General features: G+C 51.4%; 1 protein-coding gene and 1 long non-coding RNA gene across 12 annotated transcripts in view; one reads left to right on the forward strand and one right to left on the reverse strand.

The window, feature by feature from the left end:
- The window catches only part of LOC135964659 (ATP-dependent 6-phosphofructokinase, platelet type-like), a 43,691-nt gene extending 27,577 nt beyond the window's left edge, over window positions 1–16,114 (forward strand). Inside the window, exons 1-7 of one of the 10 annotated variants that reach the window (XR_012417080.1) lie at window positions 2,735–5,768; window positions 9,663–9,826; window positions 10,225–10,389; window positions 12,116–12,177; window positions 13,847–13,946; window positions 15,046–15,148; window positions 15,752–16,114. Coding sequence is in view for 5 of the 10 variants with exons in the window: in XM_065518866.2 (XP_065374938.1) it covers window positions 5,637–5,768; window positions 10,225–10,389; window positions 13,847–13,946; window positions 15,046–15,148; window positions 15,752–15,839 (588 nt within the window). In the remaining 5 variants the exon portion in view is untranslated. Of the gene's footprint in view, window positions 1–2,734; window positions 5,769–9,542; window positions 9,827–10,224; window positions 10,390–12,115; window positions 12,178–13,846; window positions 13,947–15,045; window positions 15,149–15,751 lie in introns of those variants that run through there. The other 9 variants (XR_010577179.2, XR_012417082.1, XM_074000303.1 and 6 more) reach the window with 9 other exon arrangements.
- Window positions 10,624–16,731, reverse strand: LOC135964660 (uncharacterized). 2 transcript variants are annotated; one of them, XR_012417084.1, is made up of 3 exons: window positions 16,620–16,731; window positions 16,253–16,333; window positions 10,624–10,785 (listed from the first exon to the last, which is right to left on the reverse strand). It is a non-coding gene; the product is annotated as an uncharacterized lncRNA (long non-coding RNA). The 2 variants fall into 2 exon arrangements; XR_012417083.1 differs by having other exon boundaries at window positions 10,763–10,899.
- Between the last annotated feature and the right edge of the window lie 1,495 nt (window positions 16,732–18,226).

Below are 18,226 nucleotides of genomic sequence, written 5' to 3' on the forward strand. Positions count from 1 at the left end.
CAATTTAGATGGGACTCCTGGAGCTGTCAGCCGCCCGGGAGAAGCACGAGGAGTTCTGTGTGCCCATGATCATGGTTCCCGCTACTGTGTCCAACAACGTGCCGGGTTCCGATTTCAGCTTCGGGGCAGACACAGCCCTGAACACTATCACCAACGTAAGTCCGTGTGCGCCCCGCCAGGTGGCGCTGGCTGACTCTAACCTATGGGCCCCCGCCCTTTTTATCTACGGAGCGCTAGAAACAGCCTTTTACAAATATCCTGAATGAGAGCTTCTCGTTATTTCGCCGCCCTCCCCCCACCACGAAAAGTAGGATTTTAGACTCTGAACATTTTTGATCTCACTCCCAAAAAGTTTTATCGCCTCTACTTCTGTGTGGCCACCGGCGGGGACGTAGCCTGGCCAAGACCCCGGGAGTGCCCGTGAGTACCTACAGCGCTGAGGAGGGCTGGGCTGCAGTCTCCTGTGATTGCACCAGCATTAAAATCTGCTTTTTAAAAATTATTATTAATGCTGAGCCTAAATTTTCTTTGAGCCTCCAATACCCATTATGATGAACCCCTGCCTTGATGCTGAGGGTAGAAATTGAACTGAATATTTTGTAATTGTAGTCATTGTCCTGAACGCACCATTGCATTTGTTTTCTCTTTGGTCTTGGCTGTTGACCTCATTTTCCCCTTTGTAAAGTGGGGATGTTAAATTACATCTAAGGCAATATCGGGGCTAATTTTTTTGCCAAAAGACAATAATAAAACATAGAAATATATTCTTCTGTTTTTTGTTTTGTTTTGCTTTGTTTTCTTTGTTTTACTTTACTTTTCTTTTTTTTTTTTTTTTTTTTTTTTTTTTTGAGACGGAGTCTCGCTTTGTGGTCCAGGCTGGAGTGCAGTGGCCGGATCTCAGCTCACTGCAAGCTCCGCCTCCCGGGTTTACGCCATTCTCCTGCCTCAGCCTCCCGAGTAGCTGGGACTACAGGCACCCGCCACCTCGCCCGGCTAGTTTTTTGTAATTTTTTAGTAGAGACGGGGTTTCACCGTGTTAGCCAGGATGGTCTCGATCTCCTGACCTCGTGATCCGCCCGTCTCGGCCTCCCAAAGTGCTGGGATTACAGGCTTGAGCCACCGCGCCCGGCCTGTTTTACTTTTCTTTGTGAGACAAGGTCTTACTCTGTCACCCAGGCTTGAGTGCAGTGGTGTGATCTCGGCTCACTGCAGCCTCGACCTCCTGGGCTCAGGTGATTCTCCCACCTCAGCCTCTCGAGTACCTGGGACCGCAGGCACGTGCCGCCATTTCCGGCTACAAGAAATACACGCCTACCCCACGTTTGTGTGTCACACTTGGTGATTCACGTGGGAGTCTGAAGATCCGTACCTAATGCAGGAAGTATTTCATTTTTAAAAAATTTGATGTCTAAAATTTTTCACTAATTCTCAAGTTTTAATTTTTCTTGTGCGACTTAGTTCTCACGAATATTTTTCAAAGTTTTCTATTTTGTTTTTGTTTTTTTGTAAACCCTTGGCATGAAACTTATTTCTAGCGGTGGTAAATAAAAAAAACAAGCTTTTAACATACAGCTCATATGGTAAGTAATGCTTAGCACTCGTTTCTTGCTTTTCTGAGCGTCTTAAACTTTCTTCACTTCCTTTGTGAAGGAAACCTGTCCAGGTTTTCCCGTGTTCACTGGCTTTGGGGGCAACGTTCACCTTATTTTTGGCAGTCACTAATCTCTGACCTAGATGTTGCTTCTGCTCTGCTCTGCTGGTGATGGGCGTCACGGCTTTGCTGCTGCAGGGCTGGCCCGGCTCTGGGCTTACCTTCGTGCTGGGAATGTGAACATGAGTGTGTTTCACAGAGAGGATTCCAGCATGGCTTTCACTGCTCTTTCACCTGCTTTAGCTGGATTTTTGGGTCTGTGAAAGTTGGGTGTGCAATGGGAGGGATTGAAGTTTCATTTTTCTCTAATTGTTACCTAATTGGAACTTACCCAGAGGGAATGGGTGGAGAATTTGAGAGCAGTCACTGCAGTTAGATGAGCATCTGAAGATGTGGGACAAAGCTGGTGTTGATCACCCTGTGACTTTTTTATTTTCAAGTTTCCACACAAAGCATAGATCCTTGTGGTGTGTGATGTACACTTTCAGGCATGAAGAAAATCTCTCTTTAATTCCAGGGTCCTCCGCTATAAATAACTTTTTTTTTTTTCAGATTGTAAATATGTAACAAACGTGTAGGGTCAAAATTTGAAAACCAAAATACGTGAGGCAAACACCCCGCAAATGATCAGTTCCACTCGCTTTGACTTCCCTTGGAGGGACTGTGTGATTTATTATGCGATTGTTTTAAATTCAGTTTTTCATTCATTCCAGTTTCTCAAAGCTAGGTTAAACAATTTCATTTTCTTTTTTTTTTTTTTTTTTTTTTTTTTTTGACAGGGCCTCTGTTTCCCGGGCTGGAGCGCAGTGGTGCAATCACGATTGACTGCAGCCTAGACCTCCCAGGCTTAGGCGATCCTCCCACCTCAGCTTCCTGAGTAGCTGGGACTACACGTGCTTGCCACCGTGCGTGGCTAATTTTTTGTATTTCTACAGAGACGAGGTCTCCCTGTGTTGCCCAGGCTGGTCTCAAACTTCTGGGCTCAAGCAGTCCCCCCGTCTTGGCCTCTCAAAGCCACAGGGGTTATAGGGATGAGCCACCGTGCTGGGCCTTAAGTTAACGGATTACAATAGAGAAAGAACTGGAGTGTGTAGTTAGTTGAGCCTCCCGTTGGCCAGGCACAGCCACCTTGGTAAGTGTTTGTGTGTGTCCTCATTGCCCTTCTGATCCCGAGCTCCGAGGAATGAGGCTGTCTTGGGAGTGCTGTGGTTCTAGCCTCGTGATGGGTGAGTGACGCCGGCTGATCGAGGTCACCCTGGCGAATGCTGCAGCTGCTCGGGAGCCGGGGCAGGGACGAGAAAGCTGCTGAGGATCCCTCTGTGGACCCCTGAAGGGAGAGGGGTCGAGATGTGAACATGGCAGCTGTTTTCTCCAGAGCCCTGTTTACTGATGGCCAAACAGGGTGAATCCTGAGAAGGTTTGGATTTGGGTCTGAACTGGGCTCGCCTGGCTGTAGAACACAGGAGCTGGTGGCGAACTCAGGAAATGAGGGCGTGAGGCGACTTGACGTGGATGGCTCCGGGTCCCTCCAGCCACTGTCCTGAAGCCGTCGGAGCCTGAGGATGTGTGGGAGTGAGCGTCTCTTTCCTGTCTGGCCAACACCCTCTGTGACCCGTGACTCATGGCCCGGCCCTGGGCAGCATTTATGTTTGAGGTCTGTGGATGGCTCCAGTTGTTCAGTAAATTTGGTGATTCTCATTGGGGTGATTGTGCCCCAGGGAATGTTTGCGCCATCCAGGGAGGTTTCTGGTTAGAACTGGGAGAAGGGATGCTCCCAGCACCTGGGACTGCGGACAAGGGACGCTGCGAAAAGTTCCTCCAAGCACAGGGCGGGCTCCATAGCAGGAGTCTGGCTCAGGACGTGGCCCTGTTGTGGTTCAGAAGCCCTGGGCGGATCTGATGTGGTGAAGTCGTCATCGTCACTTGTGATTTCCTTCTTGCCAGCATTGATGCTTAGCGGACGCCACAGCCCCTCAGAATCTATGCGGCGCTGGTGAGTGGGTCTTTCTGGCAAAACAGAATGAATGAAATACCTCAGAGCAGGTGTTACACATTCTCAGGATATGGCTGCAGGGAGTTTCGGTTTGACTCCTTTCACTCCTTAGTGCTGGCTGGTGCATTACTCTGTCCTGTAAGCTTGATCAGGTCACATCAGAAACAGTAGGTGCGTGCCACGCTGCTGTCAGGTTTCGCGAAGGTGGCGGTGACTACAGCCTTGTGAGTAATTCCTTGTCATAGTGGCCCCACTAAGGACCCAGGGGCCCGGCTGTGTTTGGTCTTGAGAGCTTTATGCTTTTCTGGGCAGGGTCTCTCCCCATCTTGAAGTCTTCCCTCCCCTTTTTTGGAGACTGAAGGAAGGAAAAGAGGAGCGACAGGGAAGAGGGGAGAGAGGATTTGCAGCAATGTGGCCATTCCCACAGATTTCAAGGCGGAGTTACGGAGCCGAGACACCCCCACCTGCCCTCTTGTGTGCCTCAGGCCCCTCCTGGCCCCAGGTCACCCACACCCTCTGGCTTCCAGCGAGAGCTTCTTGGAGAAGCAGCCAGCTCCCCGCGGCCAGTCTTGGTTAGTCCTGGGCTAGAGTATTCCACAGTAAAGGAGTGACATCACCTGTCTGAAGAGCATAAGGAGCCCCCCACGTGGTGGTGCTGACAGGGCCACATCCTGGGTACCAGGCCAGCCAATATCCCCAGATGAGTGTTTCTGGCTTGGAAGCAGGCTGGCATTTGGATTGAAGTCCTGCAAAAACTGCCATGGCCAGAGCCTGCAAGGCAGAGCCTGTACAGAGCAGCCCAAGAGCTGGGCATGTGCTGGGTCTGGGTGGACGTGGAGGACGTGCCATGGGGCACGGGGGCCCCTGCTCACAGCTCACCTCGTGGTCACCCAGCACTGACCCACCCATCTTACCCTGCTACCCACCATGCTGTGAACTCACCTGCCACCCATCTGCACCCACTGTCCGAAGCCCTCGGCCCACACGGGCTCCTGGCCTTGGGATGCTTTGGGTTGCACCAGGGCTGCAGAGCCTGGCTCTCTCACTGTCCAACTCTCCTGGGGAGATGTGGGCCCCGCCTTGCATCCAACAGTAGCATTTCTGCAGCAGATGTGGGGATATTCACAGTAAGAGGGACACGTCCAAGCCATAAATAGTTGATTTTGCCACCAAGTGGATGACAAAAACACCTTGCTGTGTGGGGCCGCTTGGAGCTGGGAACAGTGGGCGTGTGGACCTGTCCTGCTGTTACCTTGGTTAACACCCTGAGGTGGAGCCTGAAAAAGCCCGGTGTACACGGGTTCAAGAACCGCTCCCCTTTCTGACACCAGAGCCCATTTCCCAGTGGAACCTCAGAGCAGCAACTCAGGTTCTTGCTCGCCTGTGTGGCTTTGCGTGTGACTTCCCGCCAGAGAGCAGAGATGTGGCGTGGGGCTGAGTGTGGCCCACCGGTAATCCAGCTGCCCGCCTCCTTCCCTGCCTGCGCGTGGAGGCTGCCTCTGCACGATGAAGGCGGTCACTTAGTGTGGTCCTTACAGCTGTGTGCCCCATCCCACTGATCGTGGACTGCCTACAGAAAGCTACAGGACTGGCTTTGCCTTCAAACGTCCTGACCGCCCTGGCCTCCCTTACCCACGATGAGATGCCGAGAGCTGAGCTGTCCCGCTCGTGACTAACTTGCCGCTGCCTGCAAGCTGCTCTGTTGCCGGCCTCACACCCGCCCTGCTGTGCTGCCTGCAGGCCTCCCCTTTCATGAGGACCTGGGCTGTGCCCAGGCAGTCCCCTGTGTTGCTAAGGCCTGTCCTGCTCCCACATGGCCTCCAGAGCTCCCCTTGGTCCCCTGACCCACATGAACCGGCTTCCCCTGATGACTCAGGTCCCTGCTGTCCCTTCCTGGACCTCAGTGGAGGCCCTGGGGCTGGCATGTGAGCACCCAGCACCCCTGCTAACCGCTTGGCCCTGCTGCTTCAGGCTTACAAGAGCACGTGCGACATGGCTGAGGCGCAAGGCCGCCACCGGGAGCTTTGCATCCCCCTGTGTGTGGTGCCGGCCACGATTAACAACAATGTCCCAGGCACAGAAATAAGCCTGGGCACCGACACTGGCCTGACTGCTGTTGTCCAGGTAAGAGAACCCCGTTTCCTCCCATTGCTTTCTTTATTTTATTTTAGCAATTTGTTTCTTCTGTGCTAAGAATGAGCCAGATTTATTATTACTCTTCCCCCCCCCCCCCACCCTTTGTTAGCTTGGCTTTATGTCGGTCACACTGGCCAGAACAGGGTAAATTTTTTAGCTTCTCTGCCTTAGGGAGAACCTGTCTTTATTGATTAAAAGTGAGATGATATATCCAGTCCTTGGGGTTGTGTTTCTATCCCACCTAGACTAGGGGAGTTTTGAGCACCATTTCTCTGGAGCCGGCCTCTCCCGCCTGCGTTGAGTAGCGAGGCTGCAGGGCCAGCTGTGGGAACCTGCAGGAAGGGGTTTGAGTGCCTGGTACGTACGAGCTCTGGGACAGAGCTGTGCCCACTGGGGGCCGCTGCCTGGAACCACAGCCTTCCTGGTGAGATGAGAGGATCTTTAAAGAGCCGAGATCATGCCCTCCTGGGCAGGCAGTTTCACCAACATGTGCTTTGGGAGGAGTGGATTCTGCCGGTCATGGGCGTGGTGCTGACACCCGCATGGTGGCCCCTCCGGTCCCTGATAAGCTGACCCACCTCTATGGTCATGAGCTGGACATGAGGACCTGTGGGAGTTCCACAGGCCTTTGCTGCAGAGAGGGTCCTCACTCGGCTGCAGACAGGACAGTGGCCACCTTGGCATGTGGGGTCATGTCAGTGGATTGGCCGCCGGGTGTCTCCTGGAGAGCAGCCACTGGCCTTTAGCTTCGATGTTCACGTCTGAACCAGCTCCGGAGTTTGCGGTGAAAACTCCCAGCCCTGTTGGAGACTCCTTAGTTCAGCTTGGCACAGAACCTCGGAAAACAGCAGTTCTGTTCCGGGTTCTTCCTTCAGAACTGAGTTCCAGTGCAGGGAAGGGAGTGGAGGGGTCGTGAGGTCGGCTGCAGCCTCCTGTGCCTCCCACTCGAGTTGAGGGCCATCTCTCTCCTGGGCTTCTCCCTGTCGCCTTCCCTGGTGCTGTGCTGGCCTCGCAGAGGCTGGCCCTGGCTCGTTCCCTGGACTTTCTTGGGCCCCTGCGCTTGACCCCTGTTCAGTGAATGCCATTAGGGTCCAGCTATCGCTGGCTTCGCTCTCCTTTAGCACCTTGTAGATGTCCACACATGCTTCCACCCTCACACCCGGCACGCAGCGCAGCACTACCCCGGCCAGCGGCTGTGCTTTGCTGCAGGTCTCTTGCTGTAGCAGGGATGGGAGCCCCAACCCCTGCCCCGTCTGGCCACCGACTTCAGCAGAGGCTCGGCTGCCGTGAAGGATACCAGTCATGGGAAAACTGGCCTCCCTGCAGATTCACAGAGCAAGGTGGTTCTCACAGAGAAGTCAGTGGCTTTTTTCTACCTTAACACTGTAGCAAACGCCACCTTATCTTTCACCACCAATTGATATTTCTTAACACCCATGGAGCAAAGTGCTGGTGATGTTTGAACTGTAGCCTGGGGCTCTCGCTCCCATGGGACTCCTTGGGGAATTTCCTAGCAGGATCGTGTGTGCGCCCTTGCAGGGGGTTGTGTCTGCTGGGCACATCCCATTGTGTGGCAAGAATGGCTGAGGTCACAGGCTCTGCCTGACGAGTGCCACTCACAACTGCTGTCCACGCAGGGCCACGCTTGGGATTGGCCACCTTCTTGTCAGTGCTACTTTGACTAATTGCCTGAGGCACGGCCGGAGTGACTTGCTATTTTTAGAAGCTAATTCAGGCTTCAGATGCCATCTAGGTAATGAGGAAAGAGTTCAGGAAAGCTGTATCTAAGCTCCAGCAATGGCAGACTCTTCCGTCCCAGCTGTCACTGCATTTACACTCAGAGGAGCACACGGTTGGGGGCATGGCTCAGCTGTCAGGGCTCCACTGTTCCACACACCCACAGCTGCAGCCTGGCGGGACCAGAACTCAGACACGTTTGGGCACAAATCAGCCTCTTGGGGGAGCTGCTTTGCCTGCAGAATTCTTTTGCCATTAAGCAGCTGTCATTCTTTGAATGAGTGACAGTAATTCCCCACCTCAGGGTGGGCTGTGGGGGAGATTCAGTTGGAAAAATAACCCATGAGGCTTTGTGCCTCTGGGGGTCCTGATGCCCCACCCACATTTTCCTTCCCATGCCCGGGATGCTCTAAGACAAAGGGCAAATCTGAAAGCCTTACTGCATCTTAAGTCTTAGATCACAATGAGAGAGAGACCCAGTACAGGTGGAAGAGTGAAACCCTCAGAATTCTGCACTGGCCCTTCAAGAAGGCAGTTACAGGTTCTTTGGACCCTTGACGGGTTTCTGTCCTCTGTCTTTCCTAAGCACAAAGACGGGAATTCTTCCCATTGCCTGTTTCTCTCCCCATCTCGGCTTCTACACAATGCACAGTGGCCCTCTAACTAGAACCCGTGTTCAGTTTTCAATACATCAACCAATTATTTTGGGAGGAAAAGAATCTTCCAGAGAAACGAAGTACAGGTTGGAATGGTTTAATCAAGCCTGTGTTTATTCAACAAAGTGTGCTTTGAAATTTCATTCGAAGTACTCAAGTGAAAATTTCCCGTGGGTGTTAAACTTTAGTGAACAGACTCTCATGTGGCTCCTAGTCTCAAGCCCACACCCCCACTTCATCCTTTTACTCTTGGCTGAGTCCCACGGAGGCCGGTTAGGGAATCCTGCAGGATCAGCCCTTGACCCAGATGGACGGACGGACGGACGGCTGGATAGACGGACAGCTGGCTGGCTGGCTGGGGAATACTGTGCTTGTGTCATTCAGAGACAAGCATTTCTTGAGCGCCTTCTGTGGGGGGCTCGGCCGGGTCCTGCTGATGGTGCAGTGGTGTAAGCCCAGCCCACAGTTCCTGCCCTCATGGAATGTGCAGCCTAGTGAGGACTGCAAGTCACATAACCACGAGGTAACTGCAGGGAGAGACACCGGGGTGATTTCTATGAAGAGAGGACATGGGGTGCCCCGAGAGCCCCTGACAGAGGGAACTTTGTGGTCCTAGAAACCAGGTGACGTTTTCCTAAGGAAATGGCATTTCCCTCTGGGTCAGAGCTGAGGAAGGTGCCTGTGTGTGTCCCGTGGCCGCTGTGACCCTGACCACACACCTGGGGCTGGAAAATAATCGTCACTCTCCCACAGCTCTGGAGGGCGGGAGCCATGGGCTGAGGCCAGAGTGTGTGCTCCAGGAGAGTCCCTCGTGGCCCATTCAGGTGCCCAGAGCCCCGGGCCTTGCACGCCTTGTTCCCTGGCACCGCCTCCTCCCATGTGGGTGTGCAGCATCCTACTCCAGGGCCTCTGCACCCCTCATCTGCCGATGCAGGTGGTGGCACTTAGGGCCCACCTGGGTAGTCCTCAGGATTCACCTTTATCACCGCATGAGGGAACATTCCCAGGTTCCAGGCATTAGGACCGGGATTCCTTTGGGGGCTGCTCTCCCGCCCACCACTGTGCCTGAATGTGATGCACATAGCGGCCAGCATATGCAGAGGCCCCAGGAGGACCTGGGGTGGCTGGAGCTAGAGCCGGACCTGGTGTCAGAAGTGGGCGGGGCCAGGGATTCCAGAGAAAGGCTTAACGTGTACTTGAAGTGAGCAAAGGGTTTTGAATGAACCAAGAACTGGATCAGATTTATGCTTTTTATATAGATGGGTCTCCAGTCTGTGTGAACAGATTGGAGGGGGCCAGGGTGGGAGCTGAGGCCCAGGCAGAGGCTTTGCAGAGTGCCAGGAGAGGGCGCTGTAGCCCGGACTGAAGTGTGGGTGGGAAGGCGGCAGATGCATTTCTCTGCTGTTTTTCTCCCTGCTGAGCTTGGGTCCTCGTGGAGGGCGGATGGCAGACAGTTCACTCTGGGACCTCATGCCTATGATTCCGAAAGACCCCCAGGCGCCTGGGTGTAAGAACCATCATCTGCCTTGGAGTAGAGTTTCTATAAATGTAACATTCACCGATGGATGGAAGACGGCCACAACTCTAAAATCACAGGGAGCTTTTCAGAAGAAAATAGAATAGCACAGCTGTTCCCATGGACAAAGCTGGCAGGTGACAGCCCCCTAACTTCTCAGCTCACACCTAACGGTGTCCGTGTCTGGTGAAAGCTGCTTCAGCAGGGACAGTCGAAGAGCAGCATGGAGTGAGCTGGCTTGTGGGGTCGTCTTTTCAGTCTCCTCCTATGGGGCCTGGGAGAAGGGAGCGGCAGATGGCCAGGTCCCCACCACAGGTCATCGAGGTCACCTCCAGGTGGCTGGCGGGGGGGGGGGGATGTTCACATCCACTCCGAGGCACATCCCGGCTGCTGCACACCCTTCACCCCTGTGCGATGCTGGGACCGCATGCTCAGGCGCGGTGTGGGGCCTTGCTGCACTCACTGGTAGGGGAGCTCTGGGATGGTGGGTGCACCCTGGCCCTGGGCTGGAGTGAGTGATCTCTTCTCTGACCAGACCTGCGACCGCATCAAGCAGTCCGCCAGCGGAACCAAGCGGCGCGTGTTCATCAAGACCATGGGCGGCTACTGTGGCTACCTGGCCAACATGGGGGGGGGGATCGTGGCCGGAGCCGACGCCGCATACATTTTCGAAGAGCCCTTCGACATTGAGGATCTGCAGGTATGTGACGCGGCTGGCCTCAGGGGACCGTCCCCTTGGGATCCTCTCGGTGCTGCGGAGCAAATCATCGTGTCTAGGGTGGTTTGCTTTTCGAGGGGGCATGCAGACGGAGGTGCTACCGAACACTCCACGCTTGATGCCCTTTGCATCGACCAGGTGCCTCTCCCGAGTGTCAGGTGATGGCGGACGTGCCTGGTTGAGGACACCTTCTAGTCTCTTGTGTGAAACACAAGCTTGTTTTTTTGATGTAGTCTGTTGTGTAATGTTTTCTCCCTTCTGTCACAAACGATTTGAGTGCCTCCACTGACAGTCACCACCCACGTCTGCGACTGGCTCTGGAGCTGGCTGCAGCTTCTTTTAAGTCTTGAGGCCTCTGATGCTGCATCTGCCTCTAAACTGACACAGACACGGCCATGGTTTCTTGGCATCTGTGGCTCTTTTAGGGAAGGGTGTCGCCGACCCCGGGGTCTGCCCCTGCTTCGACGGCACAGCAGAATCCAGGCCTGGACCCTGCAGTGTTCAAAGTTGCTAAACTCCATGCAGGAGGACAGGCCTTGGCAGATAAAATGCAACTGAACAATTTTCTTTAGTTAGTTATATAAATATATGTTATATATTGCTCTGTCACCTAGGCTGGAGTGCAGTGGCGCGATCTTGGCTCACTGCAACCTCCGACTCCCAGGTTCAAGCCATTCTCCTGCCTCAGCCTCCCGAGTAGTTGGGATTACAGGCGCATGCCACCATGCCCACCTAATTTTTGTATTTTTAATAGAGATGGGGTTTCACCATGTTGGTCAGGCTGGTCTTGAACTCCTGACCTCATGATCTGCCCACCTTGGCCTTCCAAAGTGCTGGGATTATAGGCGTGAGCCATCGTGCCCGGCACCGTTGTCTTTTAAAAAGTTAGGATGTTACTTGTTTCTGAGCCAAATAGATCAAGTAAAAAGGGCCTTGGTGTTGTCACTAATTATGTGACATGTGAATCATGAATTTCTTCACTGTGTCAAAGTGACTACTTGTGGAGTTGTTCACTGCATTGTGATGTTTCTGTCAGCAGTGGGTCCCATAAGATGATAATGGAGCTGCCCCAAACAGGTGTACTGTTTTTTTTTATCTTTTATAAAATTTATATATATATATATATATATATATATATTTTTTTTTTTTTTTTTTTTTTTGAGACGAAGTCTTGCTCTGTAGCCCAGGCTGGAGTGCAGTGGCCGGATCTCAGCTCACTGCAAGCTCTGCCTCCCGGGTTCATGGCATTCTTCTGCCTCAGCCTCCCGAGTAGCTGGGACTATAGGCGCCCACCATCTCACCTGGCTAGTTTTTTGTATTTTTCAGTAGAGATGGGGTTTTGCTCTTTTCCGCTGAGAGCGCCGAGTAGAACATTGTCATGAAAATAAATAAGGGGCAATAGAGCCGTGAATGAGCGCTAGGCCAATCACGGAATTATCGTCTTCAGAGGGACCCTGTTGATTCTGGAAGGCGTTTCTAGTGGCCGCCATGAGGGCTGCTCACCGTGCCCTGCGCTCAGCATTCATCGCTGCAGACGTGCTCTCCCTGCCTGGGGGAGGCTCCCCGAGACCTGAGCCGTGAGAGCTTGCAACCTCCTTGGCCACACTCACCGCCACACTTGGTTGGCACTTCCCGCCCTGCAGGGCCTGGCACACAGTGGGTGCTTAGCATAAGTTTATTGTCTGATTAACAAAATACTCTTTTCCAGTCCACTGTGGAGCACCTGACGGAGAAAATAAAGACCACCATCCATAGGGGCCTTGTGCTCAGGTGAGTGAGAGACCAGGGCTGATCTTACGGTCACTGTCACACCGCGGTTCTTAGGTTCTGGTGACTTTGGGCTGGATGAGTGGTCATTTCTTTGCCGCTGGAGTGCACTACACACTGGGCATATGCAGAAGAGAGTTGTGGTGCGTTGCTCTAAAGACTTTCTTGCATTTAGACAACTAAAACTTTTGCTTTATATTCTTACTCTATTAGATATCTCGCAATCATTTCTCTAACACCTGATGTTTATGAAGGAAGAAGGAAATACAGTCATCCCTCTTAGCCTCAGGGAATGTGTCCCAAGACTCCAGTGGGTACCTGGACCTGGGGATAGTACCCGCCCCCTGTATACATGAGGGGGTGGGTGCTGATAACCATCTGATAACCAAGGCGGCTACTGAGTGACTCAGGGGCAGGAGGCACAGACAGCATGGAGACTTTAGGGCACAGGGATGATTCACGTTCTGGGTGGGACAGCAAGACAGCACAAGATTTCATGACTCCCTGTTAGCCGGGCTTAGGTGAAATCGACATCCTGGGTCGGTTTGTTGTGTCGCATATGTTGTCACTATACAACAAAATAATCTGGAGTATACGCATACTCCCAGTTAGCTGGGAGACTTTTTTTTTGAGACAGTCTTGCTCTGTTGCCCAGGCTGGAGTGCAGTGGTGCAATCTTGTCTCACTGCAACCTCCACCTTCCAGGTTCAAGAGATTCTCCTGCCTCAGCCTTCCGAGTAGATGGGTGTACAGGCGCCCACTACAACGCCCAACCAATTTTTGTATGTTCAGTAGAGATGGAGTTTCACCACGTTGGCCAGGCTGGTCTCAAACTCCTGACCTCAGGTGATTCGCCCACCTTAGCCTCCCAGCATGCCAGGATTACAGGCGTGATCCCCACCGTGCCCAGCCAAAACATCTAAACTTTTAAGTCATGCCAAAGAGCAGCAGCTTTAGGCTTCTTTTGTTGGTGAGGTTTGAGTAATGGGGATTTTAAGGGAACTGTCAGCTTTCATGAAAACAGTGACATCCCCATCACTTGGAAATGCTTATTCAAACTAAACACGGCATCAGGTTAAAAACTGGAGCGTCCTAAGATTTAAAAAGGATTATCAGACATGTAAGATACTTGACACTCACCCTCAAATCAGAATGACCTGGAATAAGCTGCATGCGGGCACACGCATGTTATGAGTTGAGCCTGGGACACAGCGGTCCAGGATTCCTAACTCCCACACACTCCTCCTTCACCACCTCCTATTCTTTATACTTTTAAACCAGAGCCCGTGAACTTATTTCAGAGAGCTCATGAATCGCCTGAAATGATGAAATAGTAGGCGTCTGTGTGACTTTGTCAAAGAATCCACAACGGTTATCAGATTCTTAAAGCTGTGACCCATCCCCACCCCAGATGAGTTTACGAAATCTTGATTTAAGATTTTAAAATATTGGAGATGGTTAGTTGACTCGTTCCATTTATTAAAACCCTTCTCTTACTGGGCAGGGGGGAACACTTGATACTTTTGCTTAACAGGCTGAGTTCAGGCTACAGGAATCACAGATTTTGTTTTGTTCTGTTCCAGCTATCCCTAAAGACTTAGAAACAAAAACATGAATTCATTCAAAGTGTTACTGTATAACTGATATTTCATATGACTCTAACCACCAACAGGGTGGGGCACCTTCTCCATTTGATAGAAACTTTGGAACCAAAATCTCTGCCAGAGCTATGGAGTGGATCACTGCAAAACTCAAGGAGGCCCAGGGCAGAGGTAAGGGGTCCGGGGAGGGAGGCCATCTGCCTTGGTGAAAATGCTGTCCTATCGGGGAGAAGTAGGCTGCTGGTTCCTCCTTCAGTTCAGTACCGAGCTGCGTGTGATGTTCTAACTCCTGCTGGTCTCTGAGCATTGCTATTTAACCAATCTTGGATTCCTGGGTGTGCATGACATGTTCTCTTTTATCACTGCTAGATTCAACCTGAAGTTCTTTTGTGCAGGCTTTTTGCTCTGGAAATCCTGAGCATCAGCCCACAGTTTCCCTCACAGTTGAAGTGGGGTCTTCTATTTTTTGGATGTTTGGTAGGACAACCTCCTTGTGACTCCATCCATCAGAACTTCCAGTTTTGAGGAAGATTTGGCTGCTGAATGAATTGTTCGTGTTTGTAGAACTATGCATGTTTTTCCTTAAATCAGTTTTGTAACTTACATATTCTAACAATCTTTAGATAAGCTGAAAAGTTTTAGAAAACATGACACATTACTCTTGTTAATGGTTCCAACATGGCTGGTCCCTACTCATTCCTGAGTGGTTATTTGTGCCAGCATCTTTCTCACCCCCACCCCCCTCAGCTTTCTTCAGTCATACCAGACGTGTGCTTTTATTAGGGCAAACCATTATCACTGCCAATGTCCGAGTTAGAAGAATGACAGTCTACAAAAAACAGTGATGTGAATAGTTTCAATCGGTTTGTCTTTTTGAAGAACTGACTGATTCTTTCTACATCCATTTTCTCTTGCTAATTTAGCTACGGATGCTTCTCGTGCCTCAGTGTGTGTATATGTGAGCATCAATTTCTTATTAGTGTTCTGCCATAATTTAAGGTAATTTCCTTATTCCACTATTTAGTGAAAAATTCTCTCCACTGAGAGAAAAAACAAAAGCTGCTTTCCAGGAAGCCATCAGGGTGATCCCACAAGAGCAGAGCTGTGCAAGCCCAGGCCGGGCGCTGGCCACACTGCACAGCTGTTCTCAGCCTCCCCCAGGCTTCCAGGCCAGGTTCAGCACAGTGCCCAGGAATCTCACCCCGTGATTCTGCTCCCCCAGCTGCCCATGGGACAGGGCAGTGTTAATCTGTTTTTAAACCTTTTATAGGAAAAACATTGACCACCGATGATCCCGTTTGTGTGCTGGGAATCAGCAAAACAAATGTTATTTTTCAACCTGTGGCAGAGCTGAAGAACCAAATGGATTTTGAGTAAGTCGGGGTCTTATTGCCTTAGCAAACCCAGCCAATGTGAGTACAGGACAGGGGAATGGCCATTGCTGTTGCGTTCGGCAACTCATTCAGGGGTTTGAGGAACTAGCTTTTCTGAAGCTCAGTTAAAAAATACTAGGTCTTGGCCAGGCACGGTGGCTCATGCCTAAGATCCCAGCACTTTGGGAGGCCTAGGTGGGTGGATCACTAGGTCAAGAGATTAAGACCAGCCTGGCCCACATGGTGAAACCCCATCTCTACTAAAAATACAAAAAGTAGCCTGGCGTGGTGGCGCACACCTGGAGTCCCAGCTACTCAGGAAGCTGAGGCAGGAGAAACTGCTTGAACCTGGGAGGCACTGGTTGCAGTGAGCTGAGATTGCACCACTGCTCTACAGCCTGGTGACAGAGCAACAAACTACCACTAGGTCTTTGGGAAGAATTTTTAGAAATATAAAAACAATGGTTTTGTTTGATCTTGAAATTGGCTTTATCATCTAGTTGATTCAGCCGACCCTACAACCCCCGTGTTTCTGGCAAGACCACTTGCTGTGCTGGCCGTGGCATCTCCCAGCCTCACTGCTGTCCCCCCTTCCCTCCACAGGCACAGGATTCCCAAAGAACGGTGGTGGCTCAAGCTGCGGCCCCTCATGAAGATCCTGGCCAAGTACAAGGCCAGCTACAACGTGTGAGACTCAGGCCGGCTAGAGCACGTGCAGCCCTGGAGCCTCTGATCCAGTCCCACCTGCACGTGCCTGCAACCTGGACTCACCGTGGACCATCTGTTTTTGTAATACTTAAGTTATTGATCAGCACTTTATGCAGGTATTGACATTAAAACCTAATCAGTGAGCACCTGTCACCACCCGTGTGCCCCACCAGCTCCAGTGCGTGCTGTCTGTGGACTGTCTCGTGCTTTCAGATGTGTGTATTAAACATTTGCCTACAACTCCAAGTAGGGTGGCTACTAAGGGTTTTCTCAGCGGTTTTGTGGGCAAAGATTATCAAAATATTTTTATAGGGATCACTGAACTATGCGCAAGTCATAAAAGGAGAACAAAGCTAGTAGTTTACACAGGCCAAGGGGAATGCCATGTTTACTTACTGTTACATATTTGTCACGTGTCAGTTTCCATCCACAGCAGCAGGCCAGGACCCTGGGCCTGGACCCCAGGCTCCTGCTCTCCTTAGAAGGTAAAAGAGAACACATGAATCTTATCTACTCGGCCTCTTGATTGCAATCCTAGCTGCATGTTAAAACCACCACGGTGGGGGTTTGAAAAATCTGATAGCCAGCTTCTCGTCCAGTCCAAGCCACGGTCCTCACTGGGCCCTAATTTGGAACTCTCCAATGACTCTTGCCAGAGTAGACATGGGTGCTGGGGTGACAGCCCTGCCACCCTCGTGGGCCCCCCTCCTGTAGGGACAGTGTTTCTGCCTCAGTTCTAGACTGCAAGAGACCACAGCTGTACCTCAGAAACGTGGGCGGAGAGCTGTATGGAGGGAGAGGAGACACCAAAAACCAGCTGTTTGGGAAATCGGAGTCCAACGGCCAAGAGCTGGCGTGGAGGCTTTCCTTTCTGGCTCTGTAAAGACGAAGCGAGCACTTACCCACCCCAGCCCATCTGCTTCTCAGGGACTGCTTCCATTCGGCCGCCCTGTAGCAATTTAGAACCTAAAGTAGCAATTTAGAACCATTGTGTACATTTAAAGCACGGTACAAATATAGCACATTTCCCAAACCAAAGAACAGTGCGTTGAAGGAAGAAATAGCAGCTCACCAATAAAATAAAAGTGAGTCAAGAAAAAATTCATTTAAGATCAGAAATAGATCCTACAGCTCTTCTAGTCCAATCCCCACCCTAACATGAATGGGGGGAAAAGGGAAGTAGATTCTAGTCAGTCAGAATTAAAGGCAAAACTGATCCACTTTACTTTCTACTTGACAGAAAACAAGCAGCTCATCAAGGAATCCCTACGAACAGTAGCTTTAGGAGTCCCCAAAATGCAAAATTCACCTTCAAATTAAATCAACTGCTAAGTGTGTATAAAGTTATTGTTTTCATTATTGTCCTCCTCATTCCCAGGGCCTTTTTTAGAGCTTGTTTCCCCCTAATTGCCTCCAACACACCCAGGAAATTTAAACTCCACAAGTAAACCGTGTCTTGATTAACACACAGCGTCAACACACAGCGTCCTTTAGGAGCAGACAGTCCGTTGCTCTAAGACGTTCTTGTCACCTAAGCACTGAGTACAGCCTGAGAACTCACAACGTGCACACACACGAACTCGGACAAACAGGTGAGATGTGGCACATGAGGAAGACGAGACAAATGAACTTCACTGACACCCCAGATCCATGAAGAAGTGACACACGCAGCCTGCTCGGGTGCCAGTGACTCCTCGAAAACAGCCAAGGGCAGCATTTGGAGAAGCAGCACCGCAGGCCAGGAGGGTCTGGGGACTTCAGAGGGGAGGGGTGCCCCCGACCAGGTGCTGGGGGCTTCAGGAGGGAGGGGCGCCCCAATCAGGTGCCGGGGCTTCAGACGGGAAGGCGCCCTGACCAGGTCCTGGGGGTGGCAGGACAAGCCCTGGGTCCCCTCGTCACTTTTCACTCCCTACTCCCGAATCTCGCCCTGAAGTTGCAGCAAGTCCAGGTATTCATTTACCCATAAAATTAAGTATCTGTGAGTAACACAAGTCACTAATCCACAGATATCTGAGTCCACAGATATCTCCCAGAGATGCCACCATCCATTCTGGTAGAAGAGCAGCCCAGGGGCCCACGCTGCTAGGAAGGGAGACTGTCTCCAGCCTGACGCTGCAGAATTCTCAACACAAAGTCTACCTTCTGGAACCATGCATCTCTTACAGAAGCAACTAACGGCATACAGGGTTTTTTAAAATCTGTTTTTTCTTAAGACAGTCTCACTCTGTCACCCAGGCTGGAGTGCAGTGGCACAATCTCAGCTCGTTGCAACCTCTGCCTCTGGAGTTCAAGTGATTCTCCTGCCTCGGCCTCCCGAGTAGCTGGGATTACAGGTGCCTGTCACCAGGCCCGGCTCACTTTTTGTATTTT

This window comes from Macaca fascicularis, chromosome 8 (assembly GCF_037993035.2).
Source record: "Macaca fascicularis isolate 582-1 chromosome 8, T2T-MFA8v1.1".
Lineage (NCBI taxonomy): Eukaryota > Metazoa > Chordata > Mammalia > Primates > Cercopithecidae > Macaca > Macaca fascicularis.